This window comes from Mauremys reevesii, linkage group 1, assembly GCF_016161935.1.
Source record: "Mauremys reevesii isolate NIE-2019 linkage group 1, ASM1616193v1, whole genome shotgun sequence".
NCBI classification, from domain to species: domain Eukaryota; kingdom Metazoa; phylum Chordata; order Testudines; family Geoemydidae; genus Mauremys; species Mauremys reevesii.
The window spans coordinates 52,028,735-52,047,238 of record NC_052623.1 but is presented as its reverse complement, the minus strand read 5'-3'; the positions used below and the strand labels follow the sequence as shown (position 1 = coordinate 52,047,238).

General features: G+C 44.3%; 1 protein-coding gene and 1 long non-coding RNA gene across 2 annotated transcripts; one reads left to right on the top strand and one right to left on the bottom strand.

Annotated features, from left to right (window-relative positions):
* Positions 1-7,059: 7,059 nt before the first annotated feature.
* On the bottom strand, positions 7,060-18,120 carry TEX26 (testis expressed 26). The gene is made up of 7 exons (XM_039520849.1): positions 17,848-18,120; positions 14,101-14,185; positions 13,670-13,832; positions 11,948-12,104; positions 10,453-10,629; positions 7,768-7,929; positions 7,060-7,338 (listed from the first exon to the last, which is right to left on the bottom strand). Exons 2-7 carry the CDS (start codon positions 14,172-14,174, stop codon positions 7,226-7,228), a joined length of 846 nt encoding a protein of 281 aa, XP_039376783.1. The 5' UTR covers positions 14,175-14,185; positions 17,848-18,120; the 3' UTR covers positions 7,060-7,225.
* On the top strand, positions 8,734-13,676 carry LOC120395994. The gene is made up of 3 exons (XR_005592915.1): positions 8,734-8,894; positions 9,207-9,386; positions 13,121-13,676. It is a non-coding gene; the product is annotated as an uncharacterized LOC120395994 (long non-coding RNA).
* Positions 18,121-18,504: the final 384 nt, after the last annotated feature.

The following is an 18,504-nucleotide window of genomic DNA, read 5'->3' as shown; positions in this document are numbered from 1 at the left end:
CTCTGTCCACATATCTATTCAAATGACATCATAATAGGACCTAATCACACCAGACACGCCATCAGGGGCTCGTTCACCTGCACATCTACCAATGTGATATATGCCATCATGTGCCAGCAATACCCCTCTGCCATGTACATTGGCCAAACCAGACAGTCTCTACGCAAAAGAATAAATGGACACAAACCTGATATCAGGAATCATAATATTAAAAAACCAGTAGGAGAACACTTCAACCTTTCTGGCCATTCAGTAACAGATTTAAAGGTGGCAATTTTGCAACAGAAAAGATTGAAAAACAGACTCCAACTAGAAACTGCTGAACTTGAATTAATATGCAAACTAGATACAATCAATTTAGGCTTAAATAGAGACTGGGAATGGCTGAGCCATTACACACATTGAATCTATTTCCCCATGTTAAGTATCCTCACACCTTCTTGTCAAACAGTCTTAAATGGGCTATCTTGATTATCACTACAAACATTTTTTTTCTCCTGCTGACAATAGCGCATCTTAATTAATTAGCCTCTTAGAGTTGGTTGGGCAACTTCCACCTTTTCATGTTCTCTGTATGTGTATATACCTCCTCACTCTAAGTTCCATTCTTTGCATCCGATGAAGTGGGCCAACAAAAGCTTATGCTCAAATACATTTGTTAGTCTCTAAGGTGCCACAAGGACTCCTGTTCTTTTTGTGGATACAGACTAACACGGCTGCTACTCTGAAACATGCCAATTTAGTGACTGTTTGGAAATTTGAATTGAAATTGAAACATTAATACACACTTTAAAAGCGTATACAGTGTATAATAAAGTATGTGTATCTGAAAGTATAATAGATTTGAAAAGTATGAACATAGACTAGCTTCCTTATACAGCTGTTGTTTTTTATGACAATGTCAATGCATTCATTTCAGTGATGTTGGCCAACCTAATAATTTCAAATGATGATTTGTAAGCAAAGTCTAAATGAGCTCTCCCTGACAGCTAGTGGTGAGCTGGGGGCTGGGGGAAAAGGTTTCAGGACCAGATTGTATTTACATTCACACCTAATCTACCTAGGTATCCAGCAAACAGAGCTGTGTTGCCCAAGTGATAGATTTTGGCTGGGGTTGGGTTACAAATCACTTGAATGCGCGGGGTAGGGGGAGAGTTGGGAATGAAATGTTGTTGTTCTTATTGTATGAGTAAAGGGAAGTAGAACTGTACTTAGCTTGTGCTGATTGAGGGCATCAAAAGAAAGGGTGGGGACCTGTCCTTCTCCACTGTTTAAAGACAGAGCTGATTAGGCTCCATAGATAGTCTTTTGTTCTGTTAAGTGACCACTGCAGCTGAAATCACTGATAATCAGGTTTAAGTGCTTAGTCCTGCTGTGGGGACAGTGTTCCTGTGGGGACAGTGTTTTGTGTAAAAGACAGCCCAGACTGCACTAACAGCGAGGTTCCCCCACTGAGAACTCAGCTGAAATCACTGAGAGCAGGTGGAACCTCAAGAGACCAACTTGCAGAGGTCCCAGTGGCAGGTGGCAGCGGAAGGTGACTGCGCAGCGCCATTGGCAACAGAGTGGTGGAGTAAATGGTGGCACAACAAACAGCCATGGCCAGAGCGAAGAGTGAGCAGCTGGAGGAACGAGTAAGGTCCCTTCTTGCCCCCCACCTGGGAGGTGTACTCACATGAAAGCACCTCTGACAGCTTAAATAAGGGGCACATTAAATAAACATTTGTTTGTTGGACTATATTTTAGTGACTTTGCTCCAGAATGCTAGATTTGTGACTGGGAATGGAAATATATATAAATATGTTTCCTAGTTGGCCATGATTTTTAAAATGCAGTATTTGCCAAGGTTGTTATCTCACATTGTTGCTATCTTGAGAGGTCATTATGTTGGGGAGTTTCTGTACTAAACATTTTTATTATTATAATTAATTTTTACATAAGAATGGTCATACTGGGTCAGACCAATGGTCCATATAGCCCAGTATCCTGTCTTCTGACAGTGATCAAGGCCAGGTGCTTCAGAGGGAATGAACAGAACAGGTAACCATCAAGTGATCCATCCCCTGTTGCCCATTCCCAGCTTCTGGCAAACAGGCTAGGGACACTCAGAGCATGGTGTTGCATCCCTCCCCATCCTGGATAATAGCCACTGATGGACCTATTCTCCAGGAATTTATCTAGTTCTTTTTTTAATCCTGTTATAGTTTTGGTCTTCACAGCATCCCCTGGCAAAGAGTTCACAGGTTGACTTTATGTTGTGTGAAGAAGTACTTCCTTTTGTTTTTTTTAAATCTGCTGCCTATTAATTTCATTGGGTGACTGCTAGTTCTTGTGTTATGTGAAGGATTAAACAACATTTCCGTATTCACTTTCTTCACACCAATCAAGATTTTATAGACCTCTATCATATCCCCCCTTAGTCGTCTCTTTTCTAAGTTGAAAATTCCCAGTCATTTAAATTTCTCCTCCTGTTTCATACCCCTAATCATTTTAGTTACCCATCTCTGTACCTTTTCCATTTCCAATATATCTTTTTTGGGATAGGGTGACCAGATCTGCACACAGTATTCAAGGTGTACACATACCATGGATTTATATAGAGGCAATATGATATTTTCTGTCTTATTATCTATCCCTTTCTTTAAAAAAGCAAAGGTTTCAGAGTAGCAGCCGTGTTAGTCTGTATCTGCAAAAAGAACAGGAGTACTTGTAGCACCTTAGAGACTAACAAATTTAGTTGAGCATAAGCTTTTGTGGGCTACATCCGATGAAGCAGGCTGGAGCCTATAAAAGCTTATGCTCAAATAAATGTGTTAGTCTCTAAGGTGCCACAAGTACTCCTGTTCTTTTTAAAAAAGCAAACAGAATGTTGGGAATCATTGACCGCCGCTGCACATTGAGTAGATGTTTTCAGAGAACTATCCGTAATGACTCCAAGATCTCTTGAGAAGTGAGCTGTAGCCCATGAAAGCTTATGCTCAAATAAATTTGTTAGTCTCTAAGGTGCCACAAGTACTCCTGTTCTTTCTTGAGTGTTAACAGCTAATTCAGACTCCATCATTTTGTATGTATTGTTGAGATTGTTTTCCAATGTGCATTACTTTGCATTTATCAACATTGAATTTCGTCTGCCATTTTTGTTGCCCAGTCACCCAGTTTTGTGAGATCCCTTTGTAACATTTCGCAGTCCTTCCAGTGAATTGTAAATTTCTTCTTTACAACTCCCCTGCTGGCGAATCCCTGATTAAGCACATAATGGCTATTTAGCACTTTGCTGGCATGCCAGTGTGGCTTTGTTTCTGAGGAATTGGCTTATGAGTGTTATCCAGAATTGCAACATCTTTCAGTAACAATCGTACAGCAAAATCTCATAATTTCACATGCAGTGTTGTTACACACATTTCAACAGGATAATAATATTCAGCAGATTATGAGTTTATAACTGAGTTTTCAAAGGTATACTTTGTACAAAATATATCATAACCATATAAAAGTGATGAACATGAAGTACAGTGTGTTACATGCATGTGTCAAATAAAAGATGTCAGTCTAATCAGCTGATCCTCAGCATTATGGCCTGGTTGGAACCCTTCCTGGTAATAAAGTAACTGTGGGGCAATTAAAGGCAATAGTCATTTAAGTACCAGTCTCTCAAACAGCTTAAAAGTTATGCTGATCAAAGTGTTTGGATGATAGTCCTTTGAGTCATCTGCCTTCCTTCTAGGCTTGAGAAGTGCCAATACATTACCTTTGGAACTGTACAGCATTTCAAACAAGCATTATAGAGTCTTACCAGAAAGTCACAACAAGATGAACTCCTTTGATGCAGGAATTCCCCATAAAGTTATGCTGCAGTCAGAGGTGAAAGTAAGCCGGTATGGCATACCAGCAAGAGCCAGTATGCCGTGCCGGACTGCACCGGCTTTCGCTGCGGGGATTTAAAGGGCTCTGGGCTCCCTGCCGCAGCTGGCAGCCCAGAGCCCTTTAACCCCCCCGGCCCACGGCTCCGGGGGCTGGGCTGGGACCAGGATTTAAAGGGCTTGGAGCTCCCTTCAGCGGCAGGAGCTCTTGGCCCTTTAAATACCTGCCCCAGCCCCGCAAAGCTCAGGATTCCCCACGGCAGCCGGAGCCCTGGCCCTTTAATTTGCCCCTGAGCTCTGGGGGCCTCCCAGCTGCAGAGGTAGCTGGGAGGCCCTGGTTGATTTAACGGCCCTGGGTCTGCCAGCCACAGCTGGTGCCCCAGGGCCTTTAAATCTTGAGAGGCCACGCCCCTTCCAGATGAGGCCATGCCCCCCTCAGGACTCTGGCAGTAATGGTAAGTCCTGTAAGTTACTTTCACCCCTGGCTGCAGTGTACTGTCCATCTGATCAAGTGTAATAAGTACCACATAATTTGTTCATATGAATTCTTGTAATAACAATCAGTTTTCTAACAAAATACTCAGTCAAGATACTTTATTTAGAAAGGCAAAACATTTAGAGAAGCAAAAAGTACAATTCTTTAGTAAAAGACCATCATATGCATGGAAGATAAACTAGTGACTTTTAAGAACTAGTTTAGGGAACTCAAAATCCCCTGTTTTGTTGTGTTCTCCAGCACACAAAGAACAAACCAGGTATTTTCAGTCCAGATTACTTCTTTCAGATTAAGGAAATACAGAGTGAGAACAAATATAAAGTCTTCATGAGAGCACAAAAAATGACTTTCTCAGAAACACTGCATCAAAAATAAAACACACAATAGCAAGTTCCTCATAACCACAACTGCAGCAAGCAGAGACCTCTTATATATTTCAAGGTTAAGTATACAGCAAACAAAATGACAGCCTCTTTTTTCAGTTACGTGACCACCCATACATAACTTTATATTGGATATAAATTCACCATCTCTGCTGCTAGTACATATGTACCAACTGGAGAAATAAGGGCCTTGTTTTTCTTTGTGTGTGTTTGCTCTGAGTGTAGCTTTTAATGCTCTCACTGATGTACTTTCCTTCCTTCAGCATATGAGATGTTGCCTCAAGTCTAGTGTTACATGGTCACCTCAGTGTCAATGATATTAAATTTCTGAATGAGATGTTCTTCTGTGACCCTTGGCCATATTACTGTGATCATCCACGTCTTGCAGCCCATTCACAAGCAATGACTACAAGCCTTATAAGACTCTTGGAAGTAAAGTATCTGATAATACTGCTGATTTGCTGTTTGCCTCAAAAGCTCATTTCAGTGTATTAGCAGCTACCACTATTTAACAATTAATAGATAAGACATCTTCATTTTCTTTTCTTAATCTTTCAGTAATTATTGGGTCCCTGCCTGAAACCATCTGGACTTTGTGCAGGACAACTGCACAGTGATTGCACAGACTGACATCTTTCTTCCAAGCACAAGGGCATGGGATGGAGCACTAGTATCCATTTCAAGCAATAAAGCCTCTGTGTACCATGTTAGGCCAGAAGAGTCACATAGTCACTGGGTCTCTTCGCTAGAGCTGTGTGAATAACTGATTGGAATGACCAGTGAATCAAAACAAATAGCTATCTGGGCTGAAGGCCTTTCTTGTGGGTGGGCAGAATAGGGTGTGGGTGTGCTGGCAAGACCCCACTCACCCAAGAGCAGCAGGTCCCTAAGTGGCAGGTTAATGAGGCCCATCTTCCAAACAAACCCACTTGTTTAATGTCTCCTGGTCCTGTATGTAGCAGGGTTTCTTCCTAAAGACTAGTCTGGAACATGGTTAAAGTAGTCACACACTACTCACATACATAGTTACATGCACATACTAACTTGTCCTTAGAGGATTGGTACTTTAAATGGTAGATAGAGAAAGTATAGTGAAGTCAGTGGCTGTTCCAAGTCGCCTATCTCAAGACACATTCCTCATCTAGAAGAGGAGTGACTATTGATGGAGGATCCTTTAATTAGAAAAATGTAAACACATGAACTCCAAGAGTGATCAGGTTTTGAGTAGCACTTGTAAAGAGGCCAACTTCACAAAATCCGGGATTTGTCTGCAGATAAATCGTCTGATTAATTTTTGATAAATTCAAGGTATAAGATATAATATTTTTAGGAGAAGGGCTTTCAGTATAATACAAATCTTATGTTTAGAATTAAAATGTGTGTGTGTGGGGTTAGGTTTAGGGTAAAAGTAGATTGGAGAAATTAACAGCTGCTGAATCGATGAGCTAAAATAATTAAAATTTACTTCTTAATCCAATGCTTAATGGAGTTAACATGCATCAAGAACTGTAGGTTCAGTGAACATACAGGATGTTGCTTCTTATAGGGCTGACGCTAATTTTTAAATAATATTTCCATTCTGGGGAGAGCCTCTAGCAGCTATAGGTGCTCATGCAGCTACTCTGTTGTGAGGGGGTGGAGGTGGATGTTCATTGACCACTTGGGCTATGTCTACAGTGCAGTTAGACAGCTACAGCTGTCCTCTTCCAGTTGACTTGGGCTTGTGGGGCTCGGGCTAAGGCATTGTTTAACTGTGGTATGGACATTCAGGCTTGGGTTGGCGCCTGGGCTTTAGGACCCTGCAAGGTGGGAAGGTCCCAGAGCCAAAGGTCTACACCGCAATTAAACAGCCCCTTAGCCTGAGTCAGCTGGCAGACTTGAGAGATGGGAGACTTGGGATTTAGGGGCCTGCTGCCATTGGATGAGGGTAGACATAACCCTCAAAGGCTGGCTTACTTGAAGGATGGCTTACAAGCTGGCTGACTACTTAAAATTTGCAGTTTTGGACTTCTGGTCTGTCAGTAGTGGGATGTCATTCAGGTAAGACTGCAGTTGGCCATGGGGAAAATATTTAAAAATCTAGAGTTTAGCCCTAATGCTGAATCTTGGGTTTGAGGATTGAATTTGAGGGTGGGAGATGTTATTTCATTTACCCCATACAAAGCAACAATCATAATTAGAGTACATGACATCTTTGACTGACAACATACTTACAGGATCTTCTGAGCCAGGAATAAATGTTTTGCTGGAATTTACAGTACAGAAATGATAAAATATAAATCCCTTTTAACATTCTATTGCTCTCAAAGGCAGCACCCTATTTGATGAGGTAGCAGCACAACAGCCTTTATTATTTTAAAACAGGGTTTTGCAAATTATTCATCACACACACATACAGAACGCAAAGACATTATGGGTTACAATTACACCACTCATTCAGCACCAGCTGGATTCTGGAGGCCTTTCTCCTTTTGGATTGTTGGGTATCATTTGCATTCAGATAGTTTGTCTTCTGGTTTCTTTGAGGGTGAAGTCCTTCTGAATTTCTCACTCTGGCTCCCACAAACTGTGTTAAGAAAGTGCTGAAGAATTTCTCTCTCTGTCAATACAATTAAAAAACAAAAGAGTGAATTTGAATCTCAAGCTGTCAAGTGCAATGAATTCCAGGAATGATGAACATTGGGATTGCAATTTTTATATAAAATAAACTTTTACAAATTCTGAGTGAGGATACAACAACCACTGCACTTTTAATATACTGTTTTTATAGGAGCAAAGACAATTCTCTCCTACATATTTGTGAGTAGGGGAGGGAAAATTCTCTGTTTCCTAGTAATTCCTCCAGTAGGGGCAAGGGGCTCAGGGTTCACCCTCCCCTGCAGGAGACAGAGAGAGGATTTTTCTACCTTTCCAACAAGTGTGAAGAGTGCAGTATTCAGAAATTGTCATAGCTTGTGTTTCACCAGTGACTGTGTGCATGATAATTTACACAGGATGGATTACATTGTATCTTAGTATAGTACCCTACCTTGCTTTGGAGCTCTTTCAATGTACTTATTAACTTGTTCTGGATCCAGAGAATTTAAAATTGATATGATATTGAAATATTCTTTCCCAAAATCTCTTTGGTACGTGGTCATCTGTTTAATGTTTTCTTGGTTCTGGATATGAGAAAATGTCACAGTAGGAACTGTAAAGGTAAACCAGGTAGGAACATTTGAGTGAAATCAGGCATAACCCTATAATCCTTCCCTTCATCTTTCCCCTCTCCTTCCTTGTACTGTAGTCTCCTTCTGTTCTTCCCATTTTAATTGAGGCCCTTTTCCTTCAATAGAATCAGTCCCTTCATATCTTATTGCAGAATTAGCACCTTAAGAGTACATCTAAGTGCCTTAAGGAAAAGGAAGCCTTATCTGTATTGTAAAGCACCATTTTTAATATCTATGATAGTATATAAATAATAACAACAATGCTCTGTGTAGTTAGCTTGGGATAGTGTTTGTTTGGAATCCAGTCTATACCCACTTTTAGCTACCAGTTGTAGGCCTGAGACCTGACTGACTCCCCTCCCCTCCCCCATGCTGAACAGCCTTGAGTGAAACTCAGGGAGTTCACCATTAACATTGAAAAAGGAATGTTCTGCTGCTGATAAAGCACCCCCACCTCAGGAAGGTCCCTAAGGAGAGTTATAACCACCGAGGTTGTAAAGACTCTGGGAAATTAGAAAGGATATAGAAAGAGACTCAACAAATGGTAAAATAAGCTCTGATCAGCCTTTTATGCTGAGCATCTGGACAAACAGAGAAGGTCACAACTAAGTTACAATTTGGGCATGAAAGATAAAAATGTAAAAAACTTGGGCAGGAAGGAGGACACATATGTGCCAGTGTTTAATTGGTTAAAAACTTTGTTATTTAGGAGTATGGGATAGTGTGATAGGTTTAGTAAATTTGAAGGAGGTAGGTAGTTTTACCTATATAATGTAAATGAAAAACAATGCTCTTTAGGAACCATTTCCGGATTGCAGTGCAACATCAAGCTGCTAGAACACTGATCCCTCTGCACGACTGTGACGTGAAGAGGCATCGCCGGGAACCCCCAGATGAATGAATTCTGACTGGCCATCGGGTGAAATTTGTCCGTATATTGGGAGTGGTGAGCATAAGAGATTTGCTTGGTATATGTGTTGCTAATAAATAGATGTTTAGAGCACAACTGTGTAAGGCTCTTTGGCTGGGAAAAGGTTCCGCAGACCCGTAGAGCCCTGAGGGAAAGGGTAGGTACTTAAATTGACCAGGTTTCTTCCTGAGCCCTGTGGGTAAGGATCGGTGCCTTACAACCTGAGCTCTCAGAAGGGAAAGGGTGGGGGTGCCTCAATTGATTGGGTCACGCCTTGAGACCTCGGTAGGTTATAGGCAGGGTGCCTTAAATTGAGTGGGTAACACAGTATTTTGAATTTCCTCTCAGTTAGGTTTCAGCTTGGCCATGGTACTGAGACATACACATCCTTCTGGACTTCTCTGCAGTATTTCATACCTCTGATCAACAAGTATTCCTGTGCCACCTCCAGGAAGCTGCAAGAGGGATCTGAAATGCCTTAAACTGGCTCTGGTGCATATCTTTAGCCCAACCCAAGAGCCATTATGGGTAACTATACCTCCCTCTCTAGATCTCCCAATCTGTGGGGTTCCCTTAGGCTCAGCCTCTCCTCATATTATTTCAGCACCAATAGGAAGCCAATGAGAGAGATGGTGAGACAACACAGGCTGAAGTGCCAGCAGAACCTGTAGTAGGAAGGAAGACTAAGGCATGGACTGGGACTCAAGAAACCTAAGGGCAGTTCCTGGCTCAGTTACAGACTTCTTGTGTAACTGTGTGCAAATCACTTAATCTACCCTGTGCCTCTATTTCCCATCTGTAAAATGGGGGGAAATGCTTCCCTATTTAACAGGAGTGTTGTGAGGATAAAACCCATTAATGAGTGAAAGGTGCTCAGATACAATGATGAAGGTCATATAAGAACCTAGACAGACACCTAGCTCTATATCTTCTTTAAACAGCACCATCTTCCAGTTTTCTCAATGCCTTGTTGAAAAATCAGCACTTAGCTGAACAGCAACATCCTGGGGTGGCAAAGGCTGCCTGGAAGATGCATGAAATCAAGTTTATTTCCCAATGGGCTGGCCCTGACCATTTCTGGGTTGGCTTTGACCAATTTTTGTGTGGCACTGGCAAGCTCTGAACCTCTCCCCCCGGTGGATGAGGGATTGCACCACTGTGCCCCCACTCCCAGCAGAGTTTCCAATGCAAGGGGTCAGCGGCCCAGGTTTTCCCATCCTGACATGTCTGTGCATGTCAAATATTGGTGAACAGAGTTCTTGTGGTGGGATTTGCAAGAGCACTCAGGTCCCTTTGACTTCAACAGGAGCAGAGATAAGCAAATTTTCACTTCTATGTGTAAAATTACTCCATGGTGCAAAGCTCATGCTGGACTCTCATAAAGAAACAGGCTCATTTTCTCCTGTCACAGGAAATCTTCAGACATCACTAATCAGTTACATAAGTAGAAGAGACCAGAGACTACCGAAGAACTAATTTAATAGTTGACATGATTTCAAAAGAATCTGATATCATGTAAAGACCTGAAGCCATGATTTTCATCAGTTCACAATATTTTACTTATTTAATTTTTTAAAAACAAATATATTCTTACCAACTCCTTTTGCTGGAATATGCCGGTTTGCATTACATCCATATTTCCAGGAAAAGTCCATGAAGTCATGGATGCGGGCTGGGGCCTGGTAATGATGCCTAAACTCAGTTGCTGGAGGACGTGGGATTATTTTTTTCCAGTCAGGAGGCACGGGAATAGTATCTTTAATTTGTAAACCTGGAGAAATTAAAAAATAGTGTCAGTTTTATGGTACAATAAAATATCTTCTTCTCAATGAAACAGGAGATTTGTATTTGTGTGTGTGTGTGCGCGCGCACACGTGCACATCTCAGAAGTAAACAACAGGGAGCTAACCAGTAGAGCCAGTCAACATTTTTCTATCAAATCTTTGTGTTTGGGGGGAGTGGGGGGGGGATTTTTACAGAAAATTGGGCTTTCATCTAAATGAAAAGGATCTGCTTCCACGGAAAATTACAAGTTATTGACAAACTGAATGCTCAAGAACTTAAAAAAAAATTGGTTCCCAATCAAAAACTTACATGTTTTGAGTCTAAAATGCCACCATAGTACCTCATGGGGTTGTGGTTTTGGTGCCACGCGCTCCCATTCTCCTCTTGGACCAGCCTACCCAGCCAGACCGCATCGCCCATGATGCATGCCCCTACCCGCGGCAAAGGGGAGACCATGCTGCATTATGAGAGTTGTAGTTCAACCAGGGAGCCTGGCCTATAGAGGAGAACAGGAGCATGAAGCACCAAAACTACAACTCCCATGAGGCACCATGGCAGCATTTCTTTTTGGTTGAAATTTTCTGTATGAAAAAAGCCCCTCATCTTTTGACTTGCTCTACTAATCAGCCATGTTGGCGCCTCACTACAGACGGAAAGAGTTGAAAGGCTGGATGTGTGGTGAGGGAGATAAGATTGCAACAGACCAGCACTAAATTTCTGAGTCAACAGGTGCTTTACTTCCAAGATGTGTTAGGACCTTGCCCAAAGTCCATTCATGTGAATGGAAGCTTTTCCATTTATTTCAGTGGGCCACACAGAAAGAGAGATTGTCAAGGGGACAATGAGAAAGCATTGAACAGTGGAACCAGGGATGAAGCTTCAGTTAGTTGTCTTCAATAAAGTAGTAACAGCTTTGTACATTTAGCTATAACCTACTGGGATACTGGGAGGCTTAGAGGGACTGTGATCTACAAGGATAAATGCTAGAAGCATGTGACTAGGGGAGGAAAAAGGGAGGAGATGGGAAGATAGGGGTTAGCTGGGTTCCAGATGGGGCCCTGACCCTGCCATCCGTCTGCTCCAGTTTAGCTGGGATGGAATGGGGAGAACATACATGCTGCAGCCTGTGGTCTACACTTCCTTTATGCTCCCAGAGAGACAGTATCTGCCTGAGACACAATGCCTCCAGGAGCCCCTGTTGCGGCAATGTGCTTCTGCTCTGTCCTCGACATTACCACAGCACTGTGCCTCAGAGTGTCTTAATGGACCATTTTAAAAGGAGAGAGAGAAATCATTGCCCTCACCCTGGGGTAATCCTAAATAATCTCCATTATAGGTAGAGTTGAACTGTGCTCTGATTGCTTCCCCGACCTCTTGTTTAGAAACAGGCTGTGTCCAGGGTGAAAGGCTGTTGACGGGCTGCGGTTTTTCTTCTCGAGGCACCTTCCAAATCATGAAACTCTAATAACACAAAGAGTGGGATTTTGTAGATCTGCATGTCTACAATTAGAGCATCACATGTACAGTAAATTAGATTGTATTCAGCCAGCTCCCACAGAGTAAGATATAATTTGAAGCTCAGTAATAATAATGCCTATTTCTTATATAGCACTTTTCATCAGTAGATCTTGAAATGCTTCATAATCTTTAATCTCTTTCTCCTTCAAACACCCTTATTAGGGGTTATCCCCATTCTACAGATGGGAAACTGAGGCACAGAAAGGCTATGTGATTTGCAAAAGGTTACACAGGAAGTCCATGGCAGAGCAGGAAATTGAACCACATCCTAGACCAATGCCATAGTCACTGAACCAGCCTCTCTCTTTTGTTGTATATTAACCACAATAATTCTACCATATGAGAAGTTTCAAGTGGTATTCATAGTAAGCACCGGTTATATGCTGCCAGTTTTGAAAAGGGACACATCAACTTGAAAACTAGTCAGCCAATTACAAAATAAAAATGAATTTACAATAGTTTCAGGTACTTCTCCTTCTCCCAAAACCCCTAACCAATTTTGGGGGTCTCATAATCATATTTTCCTATTTTTAGAATGCCTCTCTCCCCCTAGTTGCTGTGTAAGAGAGACACACAAACAGCAGAGGAAACTAACAGAAAAGAGGAAACAGTGAAATTGACTATAAGCTAAGAGCCTGATCCAAAATGCTGTCAAATGCCCAAAGTAAACAAGCTGAAAATGGAGAAAAAGAAACTCTGGCTCTTAACACAAAAGCAGGGATGTTAACCTCAGGCCAAATTCCAATCTGGCTAGCAATTACATTCTGCTCCTCAAATACTCAGCAGCTGGATACGTTTGTCCCTTCCTGTCATAAACATTGGGTAATAGCATTGTGTACTGCTGTATATCACAGGTGGATGAAGTGATTAGCGTGGGTATGTGCTTACAGTCTGTAAAATGCTTTGGGATCCTTTGAGATGGCCAGTATTTAAATATGAGTCCATTAATTTTTTTTCAGACCATTGTGGAACTGTTCTGAAAAAAAGGATGGAAATGATAGAAAGATGTAAATGCTAAGGGCTGAATATTCTGGACATACATGAAGAAATGGAGACCATCTACAGAAGATGGTGATAAACAATAGAGTTTGCTGAACGGAAGGAATAATATGGTTGGTCTGCGATGGAGTAGCTGCAGCCCAAAACGGAGCAGAGACTGCACATTTCAGAATGGAAATATTTGTGCATCACCATTAGAAGAGCCACCAAACCTCCCAAATAATATCTGCCCAAGATAGTACTTATAGATGAGACCTGACATTGTTCTTTTACACTGTAAACATATTAGTGAATGATGTTGTTTTCTTCAACTACCAAATCCCAGAGTCAGAATAATACCCACCTCTTCAAAGTTTCTTGTTGCTAAGTGCTTCTACTGGCACCCCATTCAGTGGCGTGCTCCAAAACTACAGCACCATAAACTTTATATCAAAACAAAATATTAAGCCCTACCACAGTACCTTTCCTAAGCAACCATAAATGAGGGAGAATGCTATAGCATTCCTTACTTGACTGGGATGAGGATTGTTTCTCCTTGTTCCTGATGAAGAGCCAGTCATTATAGGTTCTGCCTTGGAATATGGTTTCCAACAGAACTCTTCTCTGTAAGTATTAAAGCCAATAGGATCACTAAGTTGGTATGGATTCACATGTCCTTTTGCTGTTCTGGGACTATAAAAAAAGCATTAGAAATTGCAGTTAGAAATCGGGAAAGTATACAAGCAGCATCTATCATTTACCACCAGTAATACTTCAAATACTGTGGTAAATGTATTTCCTATTGTAAGTACTGCAAGCACTGGGGTAAAGTCACATACTATCATTAAATCTGCACTGTAACTCAACAGTTCCTCATCTGGACATGAACACAGGTTTTCAATACATCACAAAAACAAAACTAGCAGAAGAGTTAGCATTAATCTAGCCAGTACTATCTTACCGTACTGCTTCAGTCTCCACTGGTGCTCTATATGGGTACTCATGTTTCATTGTAGTTTCATACGGATCCCACATTGTTTTGTCGCCTAAAAACATATTGTATCAGTTATAAATGTGATAAATACAGAATGCTGTCTAGCCTATCTTTGTGACTATTCAGATAAATCATTCAGATGTAAGAAACTATAGATGAGCAATTTCACAAAGTTTAACACACAAAATAACTCAGGCTCATTTGTGGCCATAGAGAATTCCCTCTCCATTGAATCAGCTGGAGTCAACCACAGCAACTGATGTGCTTTCCTTTCCTTGCCTTTGTATTTGAAAGCTATTTCATCTGCCTTTCTAAGCATCCTGGTAGTTGGGAGTAATTAATCCAAACAAGGGCTGAGTCTATGTTGGCAGGAATAGGTAAGCTCTTTACTTGGATTGAAATTCTTTAGAGCAGGAAACATCTTTTTACATGTTTGTACATCATCTAGCACAATGGTGTTAGGGCCTCTAGCTGCTACCATAATAAAACAGCATGCTTAAGTAGGGTCTGGTGACACTGGTGGTGAAAAACCCTGAGCTCTAGCTACAGTACTGCTTTCACTGTGCTACCATTGGACTGCTCCAGTGGAGAATTACAAGTCCCATTTCTGGCATAGTACACATGGCCATGGGAAACAATCAGGGGAAACCAGAGGGGTTTGGAGGGGGAAGGCATAAAAACTGAGAACAGTCTTAGGAAGAGGTGAGAGCAGAGATATGAACTAGAGTGTGAATATAGGTGCTATGAGGGTAGTGATATTGAGACTGATGAGAATGAGGGAAACCAAAAAAGGAGAAGTTGAAGTTTTAGAAATAATAAAATGTGGATGGAACTTTCAAGCAGCAGTTCTCAAACTATGGGTCGGGACCCTGCAGTGGTTGCAACCCCATTTTAATGGGGTTGCTAGGGCTGGCATTAGACTTGCTGGCAGCCCTATCCCACAGGGCCGAAGCTGAAGCCCGAGTCCCACTGCCTGGGGCTGAAGCTGAAGCCGAAGCCTGAGTCCCTCTGCCCAGGGCCAAAGCCCAAGCCCCCCACCTGGGTGGCAGGGCTCCAGCTTTGGTCCTCCTGCTTGGAGCAGTGGGGCTTGGGCTTTGTCCCCCCCACCGGGGGCAGCAGGGCTCAGGCAGGCTCTGGCTTCGGTCTCCCCTCCAGAAGTTTTGTGGATCACAGTTAAACATACAACTGTAGTTTAGGTGCCTAAATACCATTGTGGACCTGGGTCTTAGAGTACTCATATACATAAAGTTAAGCACGTGTAAAGGTTTTTGTGGGATTGGGGTAATAGTCACTTGCTATTTCTGTGCAGAAGTAAAGGAGAAACAATAACCAAACTCAGCACTCCATACCTCAAAGGAGTTAATTAAGACCACAGCACTGACAAAAAATAATTTAAACAAGTGAATATGCGGACGTTCACCTCTACGGAAATTAAGATGAAAACACTAAACAAAGCTAGTTCTAAAGTGACAGGGTCTTGCAGTTTTTGGTTTGTGTTACAAGATCATTCTATTTTGTATCTGCTCCTTTGATGACATTTGTAGAACTTGCTGTGACAACAGAGAATTCTGAATTTGCGGTTAGGGACTAAAAGGGGCAGGGCTATTCCTTTCGTAAATACAATACATTACATTTCCAAGGCCAGACATTACATTATAGATAATTTAACACTCCCCCTACAAAAAAATGCAGCCCAATGAAATTCTGTATAAGGGCTTATACCACACTCATCATCATAGTATCTGAGCACTTTCCGGTAGTGCATTAAGTGATGTGACTAACATCTACCATGGTTAGTGCAGTGTCTTTGTTTTGGTAAGAACATAAGAATGGCTGTACTGGGTCAGACCAAAGGTCCATTGAGCCCAGTATCCTGTCTGCCAACAGTGGCCAATGCCAGCCTGCCCAGAGGGAGTGAACCTAACATGTTGGTAATGATCAAGTGATCTTCCTCCTGCCATCCATCACCACCCTGTGACAAACAGAGGTTAGGGACACCATTCCTCACCCATCCTGGCTAATAGTCATTAATGGACTTAACCTCCATGAATTTATCCAGTTCTCCTTTAAACCCTGTTATAGTCCTAGCCTTCACAATCTCCTCAGGCAAGGAGTTCCAAAAGTTGACTGTGCATTTGTGAAGAAGAACTTCATTTTATTTGTTTTAAACCTGCTGCCCCTTAATTTCATTTGGTGGCCCCTAGGTCTTCTATTATGGGAAGTAAATAACTTTTCCTTTTTCACTTTCTCCACATCACTCATGATTTTATATACCTCTATCATATCCCCCCTTAGTTTCCTCTTTTCCAAGCTGAGTTTTATTTGTTATGGGAGGTTCTATTAATTTGTTGCTATGTGCTTATATTTGAGAAGACAGATAGAAGGCATGCACTTGGAAGGGAAGGTGGCAAGACCCATGATGGACTTTGGTTCCTGGGGGACTTTTCACTCTTCCAATTGCAGCAGCAGGAACATACTAATCTGCCCTTTGCAGTGTTACTGTAGCCATCTTGGTCCAAAGATATGAGAGAGATAAGGTGGGTGAGGTAACAGCTTTTAGTGGACCAGCTTCTGGTGGCACCAGGTTCAAGCTTCTGAGCCACACAGAACTCTTTCTCAGGTCAGCACAGGGAGGAATGGTGAGGAGGGGCCAGCTGCACCAGCACAGATTGCTACCCACAGCCCAACCCAACTCACTAGGGCATATTTGCTGATGGCAGCATTTCCCTGGGGCTGCCCCACATTCCTTCTGCTTGGCCCTCAATCCTCCCACCCCACCGTCTTGTACCCAACCCTCCTCTGGTTGCCCCGCTGCTAGGGTTGCCAATTTTTTATTTACAGAAAACCGAATACCCTTGCCCTGCCCTAAGGCCCCGCCCACACCATCATCCCTCCCTCCCTCCCTTTTCCCCACCCTCACTCACTCATTTTCACTGGGCTCGGGCTGAGGAATTTGGAGAGTGGAAGGGGGCTCAGGGCAGGTAGTTGGGATGCAGGAGGGGTTTGGGATGTGAGCTCCAGAGGGAGTTTGGTGTGGGAGGGGCCCAGGGCTGGGGCAGGGTGTTGGGGTGCATTGGGGGTTCAGGCTCCAAGAGGGAGTTTGGATGTGGAAGGGGGCTCAGGGCTGGGGCACAGGAAGGAGCTCGGGGTGCAGGCTCTGGCCTGGTGGCATTTACCTCAGGCAGCTCCTAGAAGCAGCCAGCTTATCTGGCTCCTAGGCGGCGGAGGTGTGGCCAGGGAGGCACTGCACGCTCCCCCCAGCCACGGGCACTACCCCCCACAGCTCCCATTGGCCACATTCACAGCCAATGGGAGCTGTGGAGCAGGCGCTTGGGGCAGGAGCAGCACTCAGAGTCCCCCTGTCCGCCCCTGTGCCAAGGGGCTGTAGGTACATGCTGCCCACTCCGGGGAGCCTGCCTGCAACACAACTGGACTTTTAATGGCCCAGTTAGCAGTGCTGAGCAGAGCTGCCAGGGTCCCTTTTCACTGGGGTGGTCTGGTCAAAAACCAGACACCTGCCAACCCTACCCAGGGGGCCTATTACTGGTTGGCCACGCCCCTTCCCAGGCCACGCCCCTTCCCCGGCTCCCGGCCCCTGCACGGGGCTCTAGCAACAGCCCAGGACTTGGAGCAGACGCTTCTTTATCGCTAAGGCGCATGCGCAGCTCACTGGCGTCCGGGCTCTGTTGCCTGCGCCCGCGGGGCGGGTCTCACCTGGCGGAGCCGGGGCCGGGGAGCCGGGCCGGGGTCTGCCGCGGGGGTCCGGGGCGGCCGCGGCCCCGCTGATGGGGGGAAGGGCGGGTCTCCGCTGCCCGCCCCGCGGCGCCGTGTGGGGTCGACAAGAGGCGCTTCCCCCCGGGGGCTCCAGCCCGTTCGGCGGCGGGGCCCGAGGCCCAGAGTCAGCGGGGGCCGGGGGAGCCGCTCAGTGCCGCGGGCAGGGCAATGCCGGGCCGGGCCGCTGGGAGCCGGGAGCGCGGGACGCCGCCCGGTTGCCCCTAGCGCCCGTCTGGCGATTGTGACCGGGGCAGGGGCGGGTCACAGCGGGCACCCGGGTTGGGGGAGGGGAGCGTTATGGCCCCGTGGGCGGGCCCGGGTCCCGCTGTAGAGCCCGGCGCGGGACAGCTCCGGCGCGAGCCTCTCGGACATTTTCAGCTGCCCCCTGCACGCGGCGGCCTGGCTTTGCTGGGAGGGGGGAAGCGGGGATCCGCGGGCCCTCGGCGGGCTGCAGGGTAGGAACGGGCCGAGCTGTACAGTGGGAAATGTTCCCCCCGGCCCGACTCAGCCCCCCCCCCTTGTCTCTAGCCCCTCCGGTGAGCGGGCTTCCCTGGCGGGAGCCGCAGCTGTAAAAGCCTCTCTGCAGTTCCTACGTCA

Excerpts from the sequence above, each read along its gene's own strand:
- TEX26 (XM_039520849.1), bottom strand. The coding sequence starts at position 14,174 with ATGTGGGATCCGTATGAAACTACAATGAAACATGAGTACCCATATAGA. Across the intron at positions 10,630-11,947 it reads TTATTTAGGATTACCCCAGG|GTTTACAAATTAAAGATACT; the intron begins GTGAGGGCAATG and ends TAATTTCTCCAG. Across the intron at positions 7,339-7,767 it reads TGAAAGAGCTCCAAAGCAAG|AGAGAGAAATTCTTCAGCAC; the intron begins GTAGGGTACTAT and ends TTGTATTGACAG.